General features: G+C 42.6%; 2 protein-coding genes across 3 annotated transcripts in view; both read left to right on the plus strand.

Moving 5' to 3' along the window:
- Positions 1-20,660, plus strand: part of LOC119869150 (immunoglobulin lambda-1 light chain-like) — a 1,083,218-nt gene that overhangs the window by 238,757 nt on the left and 823,801 nt on the right. The gene's annotated exons all lie outside the window — the stretch shown is intronic.
- Positions 10,933-19,034, plus strand: LOC119866109 (60S ribosomal protein L12-like). Its single transcript, XM_038576084.1, is given in 5 exon segments — positions 10,933-10,986; positions 11,112-11,269; positions 13,226-13,287; positions 18,443-18,634; positions 18,637-19,034. Coding segments are annotated over 5 exon segments (864 nt in total).

Consider the following 20,660-nt stretch of genomic DNA (forward strand, 5'->3'; position numbering starts at 1 on the left):
GGAGATGGGAGGTGGCAATCACTGCCCCACCTTCTCCAGCAGAGAGTAAGCAGCAGAGTGATAAACATTTTCACTTGAGCCACCAGGAAACTAACACAAACACCCTTCAACTGCTGCTGCACCTCAGAGGGAGGATCACTAGTTTGAAGAAAAGTAACTGAGGACCAAGCATCACATTATATAATAGCCATAATATCCAGGAGCCAATAAAAAAAATATGACATGTCAAGAACCAGGAAAATAAAATCTTGAATGAAAAAGGAGAATTGACCGACACCAACACTGAGATCATTCACATGCTGCAATTATTGGACAAATATTTTTAGGCAAGTATCATAAAATCCATGTGATGTAAAATTACAAACACTCTTCAAACAAATGGAAAAAATAGAAATGAAGAAATTAAAGAGAAATCATCAAAACAAACCAAATGGAAATTTTAGATCTGAAAAAGGTAACAGAAGTCATCGAAAAAAAGGAAACTCTCCACAGGGACTCAAGATAGGCACCACTTCTCATTTGTTTGTTTTCTTGCTTATTTGCTGAAACAAAAAATGGCCTCCATTCCTTCTGCGCAGTTCCCACCATCTTGACTGATCTGAGGCTGTCGGCAGGGGGCGCTGTGCACCTGCTCAGAGCTGGCAAGGACTGAAACCCACTGAAATGGTTCCACCTGCCTGGGCCCTGCACTGGTGCTCACTGCCAGAGGGAGAGATGACAGCAGCTGTCTCCTCCCAGGGGACAAACCCATAGATCTCACCCACCCCAGAACTCCTCCCTGGATGGAAGCTACTAGCTGGGCTGAGGATCTAGAATCAGATGGCACTGTGGGATCCTATTTGCATAACATACCACCAAGCATGCCCTTCATCCCTGGAGCTGAGGAGGAGATAAAGGAAACATCCCAAATACAAATCAAAGTTAAACTGAGATATGACCTCCCACCAGTCATAACACCTAATAGACACAACATAGGAAACAGCAGGTGTGGGCAATGATGTGGAGCAAAAGGAACCTTCTTGCACTTATGATGGGTGTAAAACTTGTGAGCTCCTTTGGAAAACAGTCTGGAGGATACTCAATACATTAAAAATAGAAATAGTCTATGATTCAGCAATTACCCTCCTAGGTATTTACTCAAAGAACACAAAAATACTAATTTAAAGGGATACGTGTACCCAGAATTTCATGGTAGCACTTTCAACAATACCCAAATTATAGTCGGAGCCCAACTGATAAATGGTTAAAGAAGTTTTATATAGATATAGATACAGATATAGATATAGATATCATACATATATGAAGGAATATTATATATTATATATGATGGAATATTATATATAATATATAATGATAGAATATTACTCAGCCCTAACAAAGAATGAAATATTATCATTTACAAAGAAGTGGATGTAGCTAAAGAGTATAATGCTAAGTGAAATAAGTCAATCAGAGAAAGACAAATATATAATTTCACTCATGTAGAATTTAAGAAATGAAACAAAGTATCATGGGGGAAAAAGACAGTAAAACAAGAAACAAACCCTTAACCCAGAGAACTAATGCTTACCAAATGGAAGGTGGGTGGAGGGATGGGTTTAAAAGGTGGTGGGGAGCCTGGGCTAAAAGGTGAGCCCAGGTGGCTCAGGTTTTTAGTGCCACCTTCAGACCAGGGCCTGATCCAGGAGACTCAGGATCGAGTCCCACACCAGGCTCCCTGCATGGAGCCTGCTTCTCCCTCTGTCTGTGTCTCTGATTGTCTCTCATGAATAAATAAACAAATAAAATCTTAAAATAAATAAAAGGTGGTGGGGGGTTAAGGAGTGCACTTGTGATGAGCACTGGCTGATTTATTTAAGTCTTGAATGACTAAATTGTACTCCTATTACACATGGTGTTAGATAATTGAAATATAGAGAAAAACTTAAATAGAAAAGAGACATCTCAGAGACCAGAGCCAGTTTCAAGGCAGGGGAATCTGTGGAAATTCCACATCATGATGTTAACTCCTCTCCTTCTCCTCCCCCCTCCTGGACACTTCTCCCGTTAATAGAGATTTTAGAGGCATCCTTAGGAGAGATTCCACTGTCTTTCTTCTCCATTCCTAATAAGAGTCTGTTTTCATTTCAGTGACAAATTCTCAGGACATGGTGACTCAGGAGCCTTCATGGCCATGTCCCCAGGAGGAACAGTCACTCTCACCTATGCCTCCAGCACAGGACACTATCCATACTGGATCCAGGAAGAGATTGGCCAAGTCTAGGCCATTTATTTATAATAAAAACAATAAATACTGATTTCTCAGGCTCCCTTCTTGGGAACAAGTCTGACTTGACCATCTGCTAGTGCCCAGCCTGAGGCCGAGACTGAGTACACCTACGGCTACACAATAGTGGTGCTGGGCCCAGTGAGAAACCCAGATGAGGAAGGGAGACATACACTTTGTTTCATCCACTGTGGATACAAATATCATGTGATTACTGACTTCTCATGGCCAAACACCTGAGCCTAGAGCACCATAAATGCATGCAGACCAGCCATAGGGAGATGGGATGGGAAGGGTCTGGATTGATTTCCATTCCTGTGTGAATCCTAACATCGAGTATGTGTATGAGTGACTCAGGAGGCATTAGTTCACAAAAACCCAAATTTAGGTATTTTGTATTATAAAATGTCTGTTGGATCAGAACTATAGATGGAGGCTAAATACATTTCTTCAAGAAAAAAGGGAACATTAAAAAGTCTTCCTTTACAGCTAAGAAATGAAAAATAGAAAAATCCTCATTTTGTATTCTCTTAATATTTACTTTATTAGATGGCATTTCAGTGCAATCCAACTGCGTAGCAGATTTAAAAATAGTAATGATAATGTTTTGAGGGAAAAAAAAGGGACGTCACCTTGGCTCAGCGGTTGAACTCCTGCCTTCCACTCTGGGCTTGATCCTGGAGTCCTGGGATCAACTCCCATGTCGGGCTCCCTGCATGGAGCCTGTTTCTCCCTCTGCCTGTGACCTTGCCTCTCTCTGTGTGTCTCTCTTGAATGAATAAATAAAAAATTTAAAATAAATAAATAATAAATAAATAAAAATTATAAGCCTTTTTGGAAAAAAATTCTTCTTTCCTAATATCCTCATTTAAACTGTATCCTACTAAAGAACACATATTGAAATTGTAGACCTCAGGACTTTAGAATATGGCCTTCTATGGAAAAGGGGTTCTGCAGATATAACTGGTACAGATGTGGTGATGAAGGGGGTGGGGTGACCTCCTAATTCAATTGATTCCTGTGCTTGTAACATGACAGTCAGATGGAGTCAAGGAGGCATCCATGAGAGGGTGGAGACAGAGATTGTGGTTCTGCAGCTGCAGACAGCAATCCCCAAAAATTGTCTTCAAATTTCTTACAGTTATGAAGAGGCAAGAAGGACTCCTCTGCAGGTTCCAAACAGATCTGGCCACTCCCTACAAACTTTGGAGTTGTGTATGGACAGCAGAAATGCAGTTTTATTGTTTTAAGTCACCAATTTTGTGGTGCTTTATTATGGCAGCCCTGGGGGAAAAAAAAGTGTATCTAAAAACCAACATATAGATCTAGGAAATGTCACTAATAAGTGGATTACAACTGAACAATGAAATTATTTCTTAATTATAAAATTGGAAGATATTTAGTTTGACTTTATCCACTGAAATTGTCTGCTGAAATAGGATATCTCATACTTTGATGATGAGAGTATAAATTGCTCAATTTTGGAACATAAATTTTTAATGCTTTTCAAATATTAAAAATACATATGACCTGCATCAGTGTTACAAATGTTTGAAATTAATTCTAATGAAAATTATCTAGTTAATATACTCCAAGATAAATATACAGGTACATCTACTTAAGACATGTTACAATAACAAATAATTGAAACCAAAATGAATATTTCTTTGTGGAAAAGTTGCAAAATTATGGTAAATTATCCTATGAATTAATGATGAACTATGAATCAAAAGGAGAGCATCCTAATGCTTGTGAAGTATCCTAATGCTTGTTAAAAATCAGTGATTAGGGTACCCCTGGGTAGCACAGCAGTTTAGCTCCTGCCTTTGGCTCAGGACATGATCCTGGGGTCCCAGGATCGATTCCCACTTCAGGATCCATGCTCAAGCCTACTTACCCCTCTGCCTGTTTGTCTGCCTCTCTCTCTGTTTCTTTCTCATGAATAAATAAATGAAATATTTAAAAAATATAGTTTATTTTATTTTTATTTTTTATTTTATGATGGGGGCACTTGATGGGATGAACACTGGGTTTTACTCTATATGTTGGCAAATTGAACACCAATAAAAAATAAAGTAAAAAAATAAAAAAATAAAATATATTTTTAAAAATTTAGTGATTATGTTGTATAAGGAGCAATGGAACTACAGCAAAAACAAAATTATGTTATGTAATATATACTGTGTGTGTATGTGTGGGAGTGTGTCTATATATATTACTAGAGTACATCTTTGAGACTTATCAGTTATCTCTTCAGGAAGTAAGTGGCAGTGGAACTGAGGGTGCACTGGTATCATATTAATTTTTGTAAAGGACTTTATCTATTTATTTATTTATTTATTTAAGATAATGAGTCAGTGAGAGAGCATGAGCAGTGAGATGATCAGAGGGAGAGGGAGAAACAGACTCCCTACTGAGCAAAGAGCCCAGTGCAAGGCTCTATCCTGGATTTCTGAGATCATAATCTGAACGGAAGGCAGACATCACCAGCTGATGTATGGAAATGTCAAAACACTGTCTTATAAATTGAAACTTCTATAACACTGTATGTTAACTAACTGGAATTAAAATAAACCTTTTTTAAAAAGAAAGGGGCTAGAAAAGTCAATTCAGGAATCGTGTGTTTCAACCTCTTTTATTTTATTGGTGCTGTTGCCAGTCTAGAAATGCTCAGGTAATTACAGGTGATCCTTTCCCTATGAAATTCATAGTTTATTTAAATCCAGAGATTATGAGGACACACACCAACTGAGCCACCCAGGCTTCTAATTTCAATTTTATAGACCATTTACAGTAATGTTATTTATTTATTTATTTATTTATTTATTTATTTATTTAAGATTTTATCTCTTTATTAAAGAGAGACACACATACACAAACGCACAGAGGCAGAGACACAGGCAGAGGGAGAAGCAGGCTCCATGCAGGGAGTCCGACGTGTGACTTGATCCCGGTCTCCAGGATCATGCCCTGGGCTGAAGGCAGCGCTAAACCACTGAGCCACGTGGGCTGCCCAAGACCAATGTAATTTTATATCAACCTTTGTACTGAGCAAAATTACACAAGTAGACCAAAAATATCTTAAACGTCTCAACAAGTCATTACAAAATAAATCATGTAAAGGTAATATCCAGGAATAAATGAGAACCCACAGAAGTAACCAAAGGAAAAATGACATGTCATCCCTCAAAGCATGATATTCTTTTTTTTTAATTTTATTTATTTATAATAGTCACAGAGAGAGAGAGAGGCGCAGAGACACAGGCAGAGGGAGAAACAGGCTCCATGCACCGGGAGCCCGACGTGGGATTTGATCCCGGGTCCCCAGGATCGTGCCCTGGGCCAAAGGCAGGCGCCAAACCGCTGCGCCACCCAGGGATCCCAAAGCATGATATTCTTGTTGCAAAGACAGAGATAAAAGCCAAGACATGCATCATGGAGGCTGATCAACCTAGCAGGAGACCCTGACAGCAACAGCAAAAACCAAGTAAGTCAGCCTATAAGGGTAACCCAAGAAGAATTATTACTCAGGTTGAACCAATGGGCTTCTCTAGAGACTTTAAATCTTGAGCTTACTTCAAGTGCATTAAGTCCCAGTAATGATACCAGGGACAAGGCAGATGCAAACTCCAGTGTCCGGAAAACCTGAAACATACTGAGACATAAATATTCCAGTTAGCTGTCCAATTGAGGGAATCGATGCCCTGCAAAAATGAATGGCTCAACCCCACAGAGCTGACCTGCTCATTCTACTGTCCTGGATGGTGACATCAGAGGTCCAACTGCAAAGGTCAGAGGTCCTTCTGGGAGGTCTGGGAAGGTTAATTCAGGCTGGGGACATAGTGTCTGAAGCCAGCAGGGGGTGTGAGTGGGCTGATCCTGAGACTCAGGGTCTGGGTGAGGAAGACCAGGAAAATCTATGACTGGGTCCTGCACACTAGAGGAAGCAAGTGGCCACCTCACTGTGGGTGACTTTCCTGCACCTAAGGCCTTGGAGCCACAAGAGCTCTCAGCTCTGAATCACACAGGCCTCATAATTCGTCCTCTACTACAGCATGATGTAACCTGTCCAGACATGATTTTCATGGAATGATAGATGAACAGGACAATCATACAATACAATCAACAGCAGAACACAAAAGGGAATGGAGTTCAACATGCTCCATGAGCATCACTTGTTCACACAATGTCATCCTCATTTCTGATAAAGAGACATCCCTGTTCAGCTCCCCGGGGACTACCGCAGACCAGGTCCATGATTAACTGAGAGGAGACCACTGCCCTTACCTCTGTTACAGGGGCTCTGAGATTTCCAGTGTCCTCAATCTTGGAAGGGGCACTACTAAGACCCTCCAAGGACAGAAGAGGGAATGTCACTGGGGATGGAAGAAAATGTTCCAGGGATGGGTTAGGTTTGAGGTGAGGTAGATGTGGGGCCAGGAGGTGAGAACACACCCATCTCCTCATTCAGCTCTCAGGCTTTCCAGAGAAGAACCTTGGGACAGAGGTCACTAGAGACAGTATGGCGGTCATTTGCTGAAAGATGTCCTCCTGACACCCAGTGTCTCAGGTCACCCTGCAGTCACTTGTGTGTGTGAAGTCCCAGTATCTGCTCATTTCAATGTCTCCTAGGGGACAGACATGCTGGTGACTCTCAGACAGGGATAGAGAGGAAGCTGATTTGCATGAAGTGCTTTCTTAACCTCATAGGACAGGAGACATGAAAATGTCCAGAGACACCCCATTTCATCCCAGGAGTCTAAGGAGGCTGTAGTCTGTGAGGGTCCCCACCATGGCCTGGACAGTGTTTCTTCTTGGGCTCCTTGCCTATGGCTCAGGTCAGGGAAAAGACTTTACATCTGAGGGGAGCTCTTAAAACAGGGACTCATTCGACCCTTGTCTCCCATATCAACACCTTTCTCTCCTCTTGAACTTAGGAGCAGCTTCTCAGACTGTGATCACCCAAGATACATCACTCTCAGTGTCTCCAGGAGGGACAGTCACACTCACATGTGGCCTCAGCTCTGGGTCAGTCTCTACAAGTAACTACCCCAGCTGGTACCAGCAGACCCAAGGCCGGGATCCTCGCATGCTTATCTACAGCACAAACAGCCACCCCTCTGGGGTCCCTAATTGCTTCACTAGATCCATCTCTGGGAAGAAAGCTGCCCTCACCATCACAGGAGCCCAGCCTGAGGATGAGACTATTATTGTTCACTAAATATGGGTAGTACATGTATACAGTGATTTAAATCTGTGGGAAGGTGCAGACAAAACCTCCTCATGGGCTCAGAAAAGCTCAGCTTTAAAGGCAGGAGAGAAAGTGAGATGTGAAAGAGTCAACACCACCATGGGAAGTGAAGCTCCCTGGCCCCATTCTCCTGTTCAGTGGTTCTTGGAAATGAACCCCATTTATCTCTCCCAGGGTGTATCCATCTCTCCAATGTGACCTTCCAAGACTGTGCTTTCTTGCTCCCTCTCTGTCTAAAATGTTGAGGAGTGGGGCTTCCTTTCCATTATACATAAACAAATACTGAGCCTCAATCGACAGTTTTTTTTAAATCAACAGTTTTCAATATGGTCTATTAAACATAGAGCCTTGGTAGATCTCATTTTATTCAGTAATTTGATGATGAGGACCAAATTCATATTTTCATCATGTGAAGCTTGATAAAAATATAATTCTCCATGTTATATTTCTAAATCAGAAACCATTCTCATTGTTCATAGATGTATATTTAACAAGCATTCCAAGATACTCGTATGCAAGATAGTGTTAAGAAGCGTCTGTTATTGTATTAATATGAAATTAGTTCTGAAAATATCCCCTTACATGTAAAGAGAGTAACATCTTCTAACTTAATCATTCCCACATCCCACTAACGATCCAAGAACACTGAGAAACAGATTCAAAATTGCAATCCATTTGTGGTCACAACAGCCTGCTTTGGAGCAGTGACATGCTGTGACATGAAGAGGTGAGGGACAACACGTAACCAGTAGATGTCAATGTGTAATTCAGCCTGGAGACTGTATGATTTGAGCATCATGGTTCCTGAAGACCGTGGGCTCTCAGGGAAATGTCAAGAGACATAGGATAGCATAATTATTATCTGTCTGATGGCTCCTTCTAAATAATGTTGTGCAACACTTGACATTATACTTGGATGGTTTCTGTTTGTTTTGCTTTAAAATATATTATATTTATTAAATATTACTAAAATCTCATTGTAATAAAAATAGTATTTTAGTTCTTTTTACATCAACAATGATATTAGGGGCACCTGAGTGGGTCATTTGGTTAAGCATCTGTCTTCAGCTCAGCTCATAATCTTGGTGTCCTGGGATTGAGCCCCACATCCAGCTCCCTGCTCAGCTGTGAGCCTGCTTCTCCCTGGGCCTATGCCTGGCTCTCTTCCTGATTGTGTACACTCTCTAAAGTCAGAGATCACTCTGTCAAATACATAAATAAAATATTTAAAATAAAAAACAAAAGAAACAATGATATTAAAGGTAAATGAAAATTACAATCATATAAAGTGGAGCCACGGACATAATTTATGCACTGTAGATTATGTTTAAGGAATGAGGAATAACTTTGTTTAACTCATGCTCACCAGCACTTATACCAAATTATTTGTTCATATCTGCTGCTGCATCCTTGCCACAAAGATAACTCCAGGTTCAAAGGCTTCTCTAGACAATCCCTTCAAACATTTAAGGAGGAAATAATGAGAATACTACAGAGAAGCAGGGAGGAATGAACAACTTTGAGTATACATTATAAAGCTTATTTTCCTCATTTATTATACCCAGACTCAAATTTCAAAATAAAAGATATTAAAAATCCATAAGTTTCATGAAGATAGGAACCGAAATATAAATAAATATTTGCAAATGCAATTTGACAGATTATCAAGAGTGGTCATTTTAGACATTTAATATGTGTAACACTTAAAATCAATCAACTTCTCAGGTATCCTGCTCAGGAGAGAGCCTGCTTCACCCACCCACCCGCCCCCCACTCATCTGTCTCTCTCTTACTATCCCAATTCTCTCTCTCAAATAAATAAATAAATCTTTTATAAAGATATAAAAGAAAATCAGGGCAACCCGGGTGGCTCAGCGGTTTAGCACCGCCTTCAGCCCAGGGTGTGATCCTGGAGACCCTGGATCGAGTCCCACGTTGGTCTCCTTCATGGAGCCTGCTTCTCCCTCTTCCTGTGTCTCTGCCTCTCTCTCTTTCTGTGTATCTCTCATGAAAAAATAAATAAAATCTTAAAAAAAGGAAAACAGTAAATGTAATACATTTTATAAGAGAATAAATTAAAAGATATGGCCATCTCAAGAAATGTACCATGACTCATCTGAAACATTTATCCTAAAGTTGTCTGAGGGAAGAAGGTGATCAAGGTCATATATCTTTTACCTCAGGTCCTTATGAGCCTAGAGATTTCGTGACTATTTGCATATATACCAAAGTTGTTTGGGGCCCATTGAGAACATGATTTCTGCACACCTATCCCATGCATGTGGAAACAATGATAAAACTTCACACTCATCTTCCAATTGAAGGAAAGCAAAGAGTACGAATCTACAAGTGAAAATAATTGGGTACATTTGATGGGATGAGCACTGGGTGTTATTGCTATATGTTGGCAAATTGAACTCCAATAAAAATAAATTAAAAAAAGAAAGAAAATAATTGTGTACAATATAAACAGTGTGTGAAGCAACAAATATCCTGAGAGGAATGGGAAAACAAAAATGCACAGAAACCATGAATTTATGAGATATGTCTCACTTCCAAACCTATAGAGCTATGTCTAATATTCACCAGTAAATGTTCCACCAGGCAAAGCTGTTTGCTTTTCACAAAACACTCGGTCATATCTGATCCCAAACTGATTGTAACAGCATCACTTGAACTTTAAAATCATTGCTGAACTGCTGTAAGCCAAGAAGCTTACTTCTGGACAGTATCCAACTCCAGCAATCCCTCATGTTCTGCTACAAGCCCCTCAAACCAGCTCCACTGTCTTCTGATCAGTGATGCTTGACAGGATAAATACTTAACTTTCACCTTGTGGTAACTTCTCTGGTGACACCCGAATAGGTCATTTCTGTACATGTTTGTCTTTTCCATAGAAAACCATCACTTCAGAGAATGAGGAAGCAGAGTAATCGTGTGCAGTGTGTACAAATCATGGTATCTAGAGATCAGACATGGGACTGTGAATAGACATGGCCCTGATGAGCTGGTGAAGGCCCCTGGGATCCCAGGTCTTTGGTCCAAGGTGGGCTGGGTGCCTGTGACCAGTGGGGAGCTATGGGCCCGTGATCCCTACATAGCTGCTCAGTGAGGACCCTTCACTCTGTGTATTGGGCCCTGTGCTCCTTGTTGGGGCTCAGCAGCTGTGTCCTCTCAAGCCTGGAGGAGTCCCCTAAGCAGACACTTGTATGTGGTCTCAGCAGGTGCATTGTCCAGGGCTCTCCCCAGGGGTGAAGCAACTCCCAACCTCCACAATGTGGTGTGAGCTGACCTCCAGCACCAGGGCTCAGGGAGGGGCTGGGAAATCACTAGATGGACTTCATTTGCATAGACACCCCTCTTGTAGAAAAGAGTGGAGGACAAAAAGAGTTCTGGGGCCCCACCTGGTGTGGGGATGGTCATCATCACCTGTACTCCTGTCTCTTGGTGTATTTCTCTCAGTGCACAGGTACAGACAGACAGGCCACACATACCAGGTCCCATTTCCTAGGCTCCATCAGCCCCTCTGGCTCAGATGTTGGGAAGTTTTGCTTTGGTCTCTGCTCCATTACACATAAGTGTCTGTGTTTGCAGGTCCCTGTCCCAGCCTGTGCTGACCCAGTCGCCCTCCCTCTCGGCATCTTTGGAACAACAGTCAGACTCACCTGTACCCTGATCAGTGGCTCCAGTGTTGGCAGCTATTACATCAACTGGTTCCAGAAGAAGCCACGGAGCCCTCCCCAGTATCTCCTGTACTACTACTTAGACTCAGATAAGCACCAGGGCTCTGGGGTCCCCAGCTGCTTCTCCTGATCCAAGGATGCCTCAGTCATTGGAGGACACCCTCATCTCTGAACTGCAGCCTGAGGACTAGACTGACCTTCGCTGTCTAATCAGAAACAATAATGCTTCTCACAGTGACACTGGCAGTTTGGGACATGGGACAAAATCCTTCATCTGTTCAGATGCTTCTTCCATGAAAATTTATAACGTGTAAAATAAGTAGTATATCTAACATGTACTTAAAAGTACCGTCTGGTTCATAATGAGCCTATTCTCAATTATCTCTTAAAGCTCTATATGTCCTCAGAAATAAGAAAACAAGAATAAAACAAAACACTTCCATGTGGTAACAGTCATGTTACTTGGGTTTCCAAATGTCATAAAACCAGAGTCTGTGCTACGAAGATTTTTTCTCCTGAAATGAGGACAATGAGCTTTTCCTTGACTTTATCTCCCTCAGAGGTCCAGGATCATCTAAACAGGGGGTGCAGTCCTTCCCAGCATGGATTCAGCACCTCCAGGGCTCAGAGCAGAGCCTTCCCTTCCCTCACAGGCTCCACTGCTTAGAAGTGACCAAGGTTCACTGTGTCTTAGGCCTGAACACTAGGATGTGGGATACTGTGTGAGGACACGGGTCGTAGGCAATTTCCATTCTCAGAGCTGGATGGGATCCCTCGCTCAGCACCTGAGGCTTGGGTTTTGCACTTGAGGAGAAGGTGGCCCGTCAAAGTAGGAATTTGGGGCCAATGGCCATGAACCATTTTATGGGCTATGAGATTTGGGGGATGTTGCACCATTACTGGGAAAATGCTCAGCCTGCCTCAGTGAAGTTGGTTGATGTGGGTGCATGAATGAACATTTGCTATAGCTGCCACCAGGTTGATGGAGACTCCTGTGAGTGGGTATCCTGAGTCCACAGGTACTGACTCTGTCTCCCTCTTCCCTTAGTCCCCATTGGAGCTTTTCCATAATCCAGGGCTGTAGGGGATGTGAATATCAAGAGTAAGAACTCTCCCATGTGTACATGTATCACTGCCCTAAGGAATCTCTTGATGACCCCAGATCCAAGGTCATCTTCTCTTTCACAAGAGCAGTAGAAACACAGGGTTACCATGGCAATGTTACCACAGCTCTCAGGCAGAGATCCTATATTGTGACCCAGAACAGCACTGAGAGACCAGCCAGGGATTCAACCCTAATTTTCCAGGCCCAGGTGTGTTGACAAAAACGTCTTTGACCACCTTGGGCTGCAGCCTGGGGAGAGATTGATCATCATTGCTGTAGAGCCACATACGATCAATATCACCCAGATAAGTTCTGTTTCCCAGGGACATGTGATAACATCTACTCTTCACGTCCTTTATTTTCTTCTATTTATTTATTCATGAGAGACACACAGTGAGAGAGGAAAGACACAGGCAGAGGGGGAAGCAGGCTGCATGCAGAGAGCAAACGTGGGACTGGATCCCGGGTCTCCAGGATCACGCCCTGGGCTAAAGGCGGCGCTAAACCACTGAGCCACTTGGGCTGCCCTACTATTCACCTCTTATTCCATCACTCCCCTGTCCCAGCCTCTAAGCAACAGAGGCTCAGAATCTGGCTTTGAATGCTTTGTATCTCACTAGAAACAGAATTGTTTAAATTTAATTTCCAGACTTGTTTAAATTCCAATGAAAATACCTCCTTTTGAAGATATTCATCTCCCAATGAAAAAATAGTTACATGGATTTCAGAAGCGATATGACCCACACTATTGCTGTGTTGGAATGAGAAGAAGGGCAGTTGTGCAAGATGTGTGACCAGGGGAACCAGCTGGCATACTGCCTAGCCAGCCCTGCCTGTCCACTGGTACCATTCTAGGGATTTAGTGAGAATTCCCTGAGTTCTGGTATTTTGTGATAATGTTTTTCTCTCTTTCCTTTCAGATTGGAGCTTTGGGAGCTCCTGAATTACAGGATGCTGGGTCGTGTCATCCCAGTGAGCAGAGGTGAACAGAACCCTTACCAAAAATGTACACAGAGAACAATTGCACCTGTGTAAAGATTTCCCACATGAAAAGTCACTGGGGGACTACACACCAAAACAGTGAGGTAGCAGCAGACTCCCATCAGCAAGGAGAAAATTCAATACCACGTCAACATCAGATGGTGCCCAGGATGTGGGGCAGCAGGAACTCTCCTTCACTGCTGGGGGGAATGCCAAATGTCCAAGCTGCTTGAGAACATAACTGGGTAGTTTCTTGCAGAGCTAAACGAAATATTTATTTATTTATTTATTTATTTATTTATTTATTTATTTATTTTATATTTATTTATTTATTTACTTTTATTGGAGTTCAATTTGCCAACATATAGCATAACACCCAGTGCTCATCCCATCAAGTGCCCCCTCACTGCCCGTCACCCAGTCACCCTCAACACCTGCCCACCTCCCTTTCCACCACCCCTTTTTCTTTTCCTAGAGTTTGGAGTCTCCCATATTCTGTCTCCCTTTCTGATAATTCCTACTCATTTTTTCTCCTTTCCCCTTTTTTCCCTTTCCGTATTTTTTATATTCCCCAAATGAATAAGACCATATTATGTTTGTCCTTCTCCGATTGACTTATTTCACTCAGCAGAACACCCTCCAGTTCCATTCATGTCAAAGCAAATGGTGGTTTTTGTCATTTCCAATGGCTGAGGAATATTCCATTGTATACATAGACCACATCTTCTTTATCCATTCATCTTTCGATGGACTCTGCGGCTCCATCCACAGTTTGGCTACTGTGGACATTGCTCCTATAAAAATTGGGGTGCAGGTATCCCAGAATTTCACTGCATCTGTGCCCTTGGGGTAAATCCCCAGCAGTGCAATTGCTGGGTCATAGGGCAGATCTATTTTTAATTATTTGAGGAACCTCCACACAGTTTTCCAGAGTGGCTGCAACAGTTCACATTCCCACCAACAGTGCAAAAGGGTTCCCCTTTCTCCACATCTTTTCCAACATTTGTGGTTTCCTACCTTGTTAATTTTCCCCATTCTCACTGGTGTGAGTTGTTATCTAATTGTGGTTTTGATTTGAAGTTCCCTGATGGCAAGTGATGCAGAGCATTTTCTCACGAGCTTGTTGGCCATGTCTCTGTCTTCCTCTGTGAGATTTCTGTTCCTGTCTTTTGCCCATTTCATGATTGGATTGTTTGTTTCTTTGGTGTTGAGTTTAACACGTTCTTTATAGATCTTGGATACTAGTCCTTTATCTGATACGTCATTTGCAAATATCTTCTCCCATTCTGTAGGTTGCCTTTTAGTTTTGTGGACTCTTTCTTTTTTCTTTAAAGATTTTATTTATTTATTCACGAGACACACACAGAGAGAGAGAGAGAGAGAGAGAGAGAGAGAGAGAAGCAGGCTCCAAGCAGGGAGCCCGACATGGGACTCAATCCTGGGTCTCCAGGATCAGTCCCTGAGCTGAAGGCAGCGCTAAACAGCTGAGCCAACTGGGCTGCATGTGGACTGTTTCTTTCTTTTTTATAATTTTTTTATTTATTTATGATAGTCACAGAGAGAGAGAGAGAGAGGCCGAGACACAGGCAGAGGGAGAAGCAGGCTCCATGCACCGGCAGCCCGACGTGGGATTCGATCCCGGGTCTCCAGGATCGTGCCCTGGGCCAAAGGCAGGCGCCAAACCGCTGTGCCACCCAGGGATCCCATGGACTGTTTCTTTTGCTATGCAAAAGCTTCTTATCTTGATGAAGTCTCCATAGTTCATTTTTGCTTTTGTTTCTCTTGCCTTCATGGATGTATCTTTCAAGAAGCTACTGTGACCAAGTTCATGGTGAATAATTTTCTTAATGTGTTCTTGGATCCTATTGGGTAGTATCTTGTTGAGAAGTTTTGCATCCATGTTCATCAGGGATATTGGTTGTAATTCTCCTTTTTGTTGGGGTCTTTGTCTGGTTTTAGAATTAAGGTGATGCTGGCCTCATAGAACAAGTTTGGAACTGTTCCATCTCTTTCTATCTTTCCAAGCAACTTTAGTAGAATAGGTATCGTTTCTTCTTTAAACGTTTGATAGAATTCCCCTGGGAAGCCATCTGGCCCTGGACATTGTGTCTTGGGAGGTTTTTGATGACTGCTTCAATTTCCTCCCTGGTTATCGGCCTGTTCAGGTTTTTTGTTTCTTCCTGTTCCATTTTTGGTAGTTTGTGGTTTTCCAGAAATGCATCCATTTCTTCTAGATTGCCTAATTTATTGGCATATAGCTGCTCATAATGTTTTAAAATTGTTTGTATTTCCTTGGTATTAGTAGTGATCCCTCCTTTCTCATTCATGATTTTATTAATTTGAGTGTTTTCTCTCTTCTTTTTAATACGGCTCACTAATGGTTTATCTATCTTATTAATTCTTTGAAAGAACCAACTCCTGTTTTTGTTAATCCATTCCACAGTTCTTCTGGTCTCTATTTAATTGGGTTCTGCTATAATCTATTAATTTCTTCTTCGTCTGGATGTAGGATCTATCTTCTGTTTTTTTCTCCAGCTCCTTTTGGTACAAGGTTAGCTTTTGTATTTGAGTTCTTTCCAGTTTTTGGATGGATGCTTGTATTGCGATATATTTCCCCCTCCGGACTCCTTTTGCTGTATCCCAAAGATTTTGAATGGTTGTATCTTCATTCTCAACAGTTTCCATGAATCTTCCTAATTCTTCCCTAATTTCCTGGTTGTCACTTTCTTCTTGTAGCAGGCTGGTCCTTAACCTCCATGTGTTTGAAATCCTTTCAAACTTCTTGTGATTTAGTTCTAGTTTCAAAGCATTCTGGTCTGAAAATATGCAGGGGACATTCTCAATCTTTAGTATTGATTAAGATCTGATATTTGACCCAGTATGTGGTCTATTTTGGAGAACGTTCCATGTGCACTTGAGAAGAATGCGTATTCAGTTGCGTTTGGATGTAAATTTCTATAAATATCTGTGAAATCCATCTGGTCCAGTGAATCATTTAAAGCTCTTGTTTCTTTGGAGGTGTTGTGCTTAGAAGATCTGTCGATTCTAGAAAGTGTTGTGTTCAAGACACCAAGTATAAGTGATTTATTATCTAAGTATGTCTTAACTTTGGTTATGAATTGATATCGTTGGCTGCTCCCACATTCGGGGCATAAATATTCATGAGTGTTAAGTCCTCTTGTTGGATAGATCCTTTAATTATGATATCATGTCCCTTCATCTCTTACTACAGTCTTTGGGATAAATTTTAATTTTTCTAATATAAGGATGGCTACCCCTGCTTTCTTTTGAGGATCATTTGAATGGTAAATGGTTCTTCAACCTTTTATTTTCAGGTTGCAGGTGTCCTTATGTCTACAAGGAGTCTCTTGTAGACAGAAAATAGGTGGGTCTTGCTTTTTTATCCCATCTGAAACCCTGCGCCTTTTGATGGTGTCATTGAACTCATTCACGTTCAGATTTCCTGTTGAAAGTTATGAATTTAGTGTCATCAAGATACCTATTCAGTCCCTGTTTTTGTGGATTGTTCCCTTGGACTTCCTCTTTCTTTTACAGAGTCCCCCTTATGATTTCTTGCAGAGCTAGTTTGGTGGTCACATATTCTTTCAGTTCCTGCCTGTCTTGGAAGCTCTTTATCTCTCCTTCTATTCTGAATGATAACCTTGCTTGATCGAGTATTCTTGGCTGCATGTTCTTCTCATTTAGGACCCTGAATATATCCTGCCAGTCCTTTCTGGCCTGCCCGGTCTCTGTGGAGAGGTCTTCTGTTGACCTAATACTTTTCCCCATAAAGGTTAGGGATTTCTTGTCTCTTGCTGCTTTAAGGATTTTCCCTTTATCTTTGGTATTTGCAAGTTTCCCTATTGAATGTTGAGGTTTTGAATTTTGATTTTATTTTTTTGATTTTAGGGGGAATCTTTCTATCTCCTGGATCTGAATGCCTGTTTCCTTCCCAATGTTAGGGAAGTTCTCAGCTACGTTTGTTTTTTTCTTTTTTTCTTTTATATTTATTTATATAGTTACACACACAGAGAGAAAGAGAGAGCATAGGCAGAGGGAGAAGCAGGCTCCATGCACTGGGAGCCTGATGTGGGATTCGATCCCAGGTCTCCAGGATCGCGCCCTGGGCCAAAGGCAGGCGCTAAACCACTGCGCCACCCAGGGATCCCCTCAGCTACGTTTTGTTCAAAGACACCTTCTGCTCCTCTATCCTTTTCATTGCCCTCTGGAACCCCAATTAAATGTAGACTTTTCCTGTTGAGGCCATCATTTATTTCCCTTAACCTTTCCTCATGATCCTTTCATAGGTTTTCTCTTTTTTCCTCAGCAGCCTTCCTTGCCATCAACTTGTCTTCTATGTCATTCACTTGTTCTTCTACCTCGTTAACCCTTGTCGTTAGGACCTCCAGTTTGGATTACATCTCATTTATTTGATTTTTATTTTCAACCTGATTAGATCTAAATTCTCCAGTTATGTAGTCTCTTGAATCTTTTATGCTTTTATTTCCAGATCCACTAGTAGCTTTATCATTGTGCTTCTGAATTGGCTTTCTGACATCGAATTGTATAATTCGATGTCAGAAAGTCAATTGGAAAGGTACAAATATTATATGGTCTTATTCATTTGGAGAATATAAAAATTAGTGAAAGGGAATAAAGGGAAAAGTGAGAGAATGAGTGAAAATATCAGTGAGGGTGACAAAACATGAGAAATACCTAACTCTGTGAATTGAAGAAGGGGTAGTGGAAGGGGATTTGGGCGGGGAGTTGGGGTGACTTGGTGATGGGCACTGAGGGGGGTACTTGGGATGAACACTGGGAGTTATGCTATATGTTGGCAAATTGAACTCCAATAAAAAAATTTTAAAAAATACAAATTCTGTAACTCTGTGGGAGAGAGTACTGTTTCTGATTCTTTTGTGGTGAGTTCTTCCTTCTACTCATTTTGCTCAGTGCAGAGTGGCTAAAAGCAAGATGTACTGCAAAATGGAAGGAAAAAAATTAAAATAAGATATAACAAACAAAGAACAAAAAAACAAACCAAACCAAACCAAACAGAAACAAACAAACAAAAAAACCAAGGAGGGGTATCCTCTGTTCTATATATTGTAAGTCCCTGAACTTCCCCTGGAGCTTTCCAGCACTGCTTGGTCAAGAACTTGCTCTTCCGCTTTTGGCTCGGAGGAGGCAAAGGTGCAACTGTATTTGGTCCTCCCGAATCCGGGTTCATCCAACACCAGCTGCCTCCACTATTCCTCCTAAGTTCAATCCCAAAGAGATCAAAGTCGTGTTCCTGAGGTGCACCAGTGTTGAGGTCGGTGCCACATCTGCCCTGGCCCCGAAGATCAGCTGCTGGGTCTGTCTCCAAAAAAGGTTGTTTATGACATCGTCAAGACAACTGGTTATTGGAAGGGTATAAGGATTACAGTGAAACTGATCATTCAGAACAGACAGGCCCAGATTGAAGTGGTACCTTCTGCCTCTGCCCTGATTATCAAAGCCCTCAAGGAACCACCAAGAGACAGAAAAAAGCAGAAAAACATTAAGCACAGTGGAAATATCACTTTTGATGAGCTTGTCAATATTGCCCAACAGACGCGACACGGATCTCTAGCCAGAGAATACTCTAGAACCATTAAAGAGATCCTGGGGACTGCCCAGTCTGTGGGCTGCAATGTTGGTGGGTGTAACCCTCATGACATCATAGATGAAATCAATAGCTATGCAGTTGAATGCTCAGAGAGTTGACCACAAAGGAAAATATTTTAATAAAGGATCATTTGACAAAAAAAAAAAAAGAACTTGCTCTTCCCCTGTCCTTCCAGCTGGTTCTAGCAGAGGGGCCTGTTGTGTTGACTCTCAGGTGTGTGCACTTGGGGAGCTGTCCTGCCCCCTGCCAGGTCATGTCTCAGTGGGAGCTGTTTATCCTGTGAAGTCCCTGTTCCCTGGAAGCCTTGCTCTGTCTGTGGCACAAGGTGACACCAGGAGGAACAACAGCAGAGGCGGCTGCCAGCTCCCCAGCCCTGGAGTCAGCTCCTGCAGTAACTACCGCAGCTCCCAGTCCGCAGGGGTCTGGATGCTCCTGGGCAGGGCCGCTGATCTGCTCAGGTCGGGGCCTCCGGCGGCAGGTGTCCTCGCTGTCCTGGGCCCTCCCGCCCCCGCCTATCACGGGGGGAGGCGGGATTCTGGGCTGTGTCCCTGGCGCCCTGGGCTCCCGGGCCTGCTTTGCTGGAATCACGTTCCTGGCAGCACAGCCCCCTCTGCAGAGCCTCCACCCGAGCCCCTCCGAGCTGCTCCCGAGCTGCGGAGCGCACTGCAGCCCTTAGGGAGCTCAGCCATGGGGTGTGGTGCTCTCCCCAGGTGCAGGGGCTCTGTTTGTGCCCCCAGGAGCCTGAGGGCATCCCCGCCCTCCTGGGGTCCTGCTCCAACTCCCTACGAGCGACTGTCCGGCCAGGAAGGTTGGTGCAGCTCCTGTGGGCGGGGCTCTCCTGATCTGGGGGCGCTGTCCCAGCCTCAGCCCGGCTCCTCGGGGACACTCCCCCTTGGATGCCTTTTTTCTTTATTTCTTTTTTCCCTGTCTTCATACCTTGATAGAACCATGAACTCTTCTCACCGTAGCATTCCAGCTGTTCTTTCTTTAAATCTCAGACTGAATTCGTAGGTTTTCAGGATGATTTGAAGATTATCTAGGTAAGTGGGTGGGGACAGGTGAATTGGGGACCCTACTCTTCCGCCATCTTCAGTAGTATATATAATTTCCATGTTTCAACACAATCCTAATAAGGGGATTTCTCAGCAAAATATGTGAAAAAAATGAGGTTTGTCCATAAAAGAAAAGATTCTAAAAAAAAAAAAAGAAAAGAAAACATTCTGTACAGGGAGACATGAATGATGGAGACAATGAGTGAGGGTCTGAATATGTCCCTACATTGTAGACTGTATGCTAATACAATATGGCCTGTTGTGAGCCACACTAGGGCTCATCTGTGAACACACTGTGCTTCTCGGATTTGTCACTGATACAACAAATATGTTGGTACAAAACAAACAAGGAGTAGTGGAAGGGAAGGTGGGTGGGGGAATGGGGTGACTGGGTGATGGGCAATGAGGGGGGCACTTGACGGATGAGCACTGGGTGTCATACTATATGTTGGTAAATAGAACTCCAATAAAAAATACACAAAAATGAACAAAAACGGGAGGTTAAAACGCAAATACATTTCTGTGAGAACATGTGGAACTCATGCTTCTAATGCCCAAGAGATGGAACCCATTCTGATAGACCTGTCCATGCCAATGAGGAAGGAACTGGTGAGCCCTGGAAACCAGCTGGGCTCTCAGGGCTTTGGGCCTTGCCGAGGTGTGTGCCCTGTG

The sequence above is a fragment of the Canis lupus genome, chromosome 26 (assembly GCF_011100685.1).
Source record: "Canis lupus familiaris isolate Mischka breed German Shepherd chromosome 26, alternate assembly UU_Cfam_GSD_1.0, whole genome shotgun sequence".
Lineage (NCBI taxonomy): Eukaryota > Metazoa > Chordata > Mammalia > Carnivora > Canidae > Canis > Canis lupus.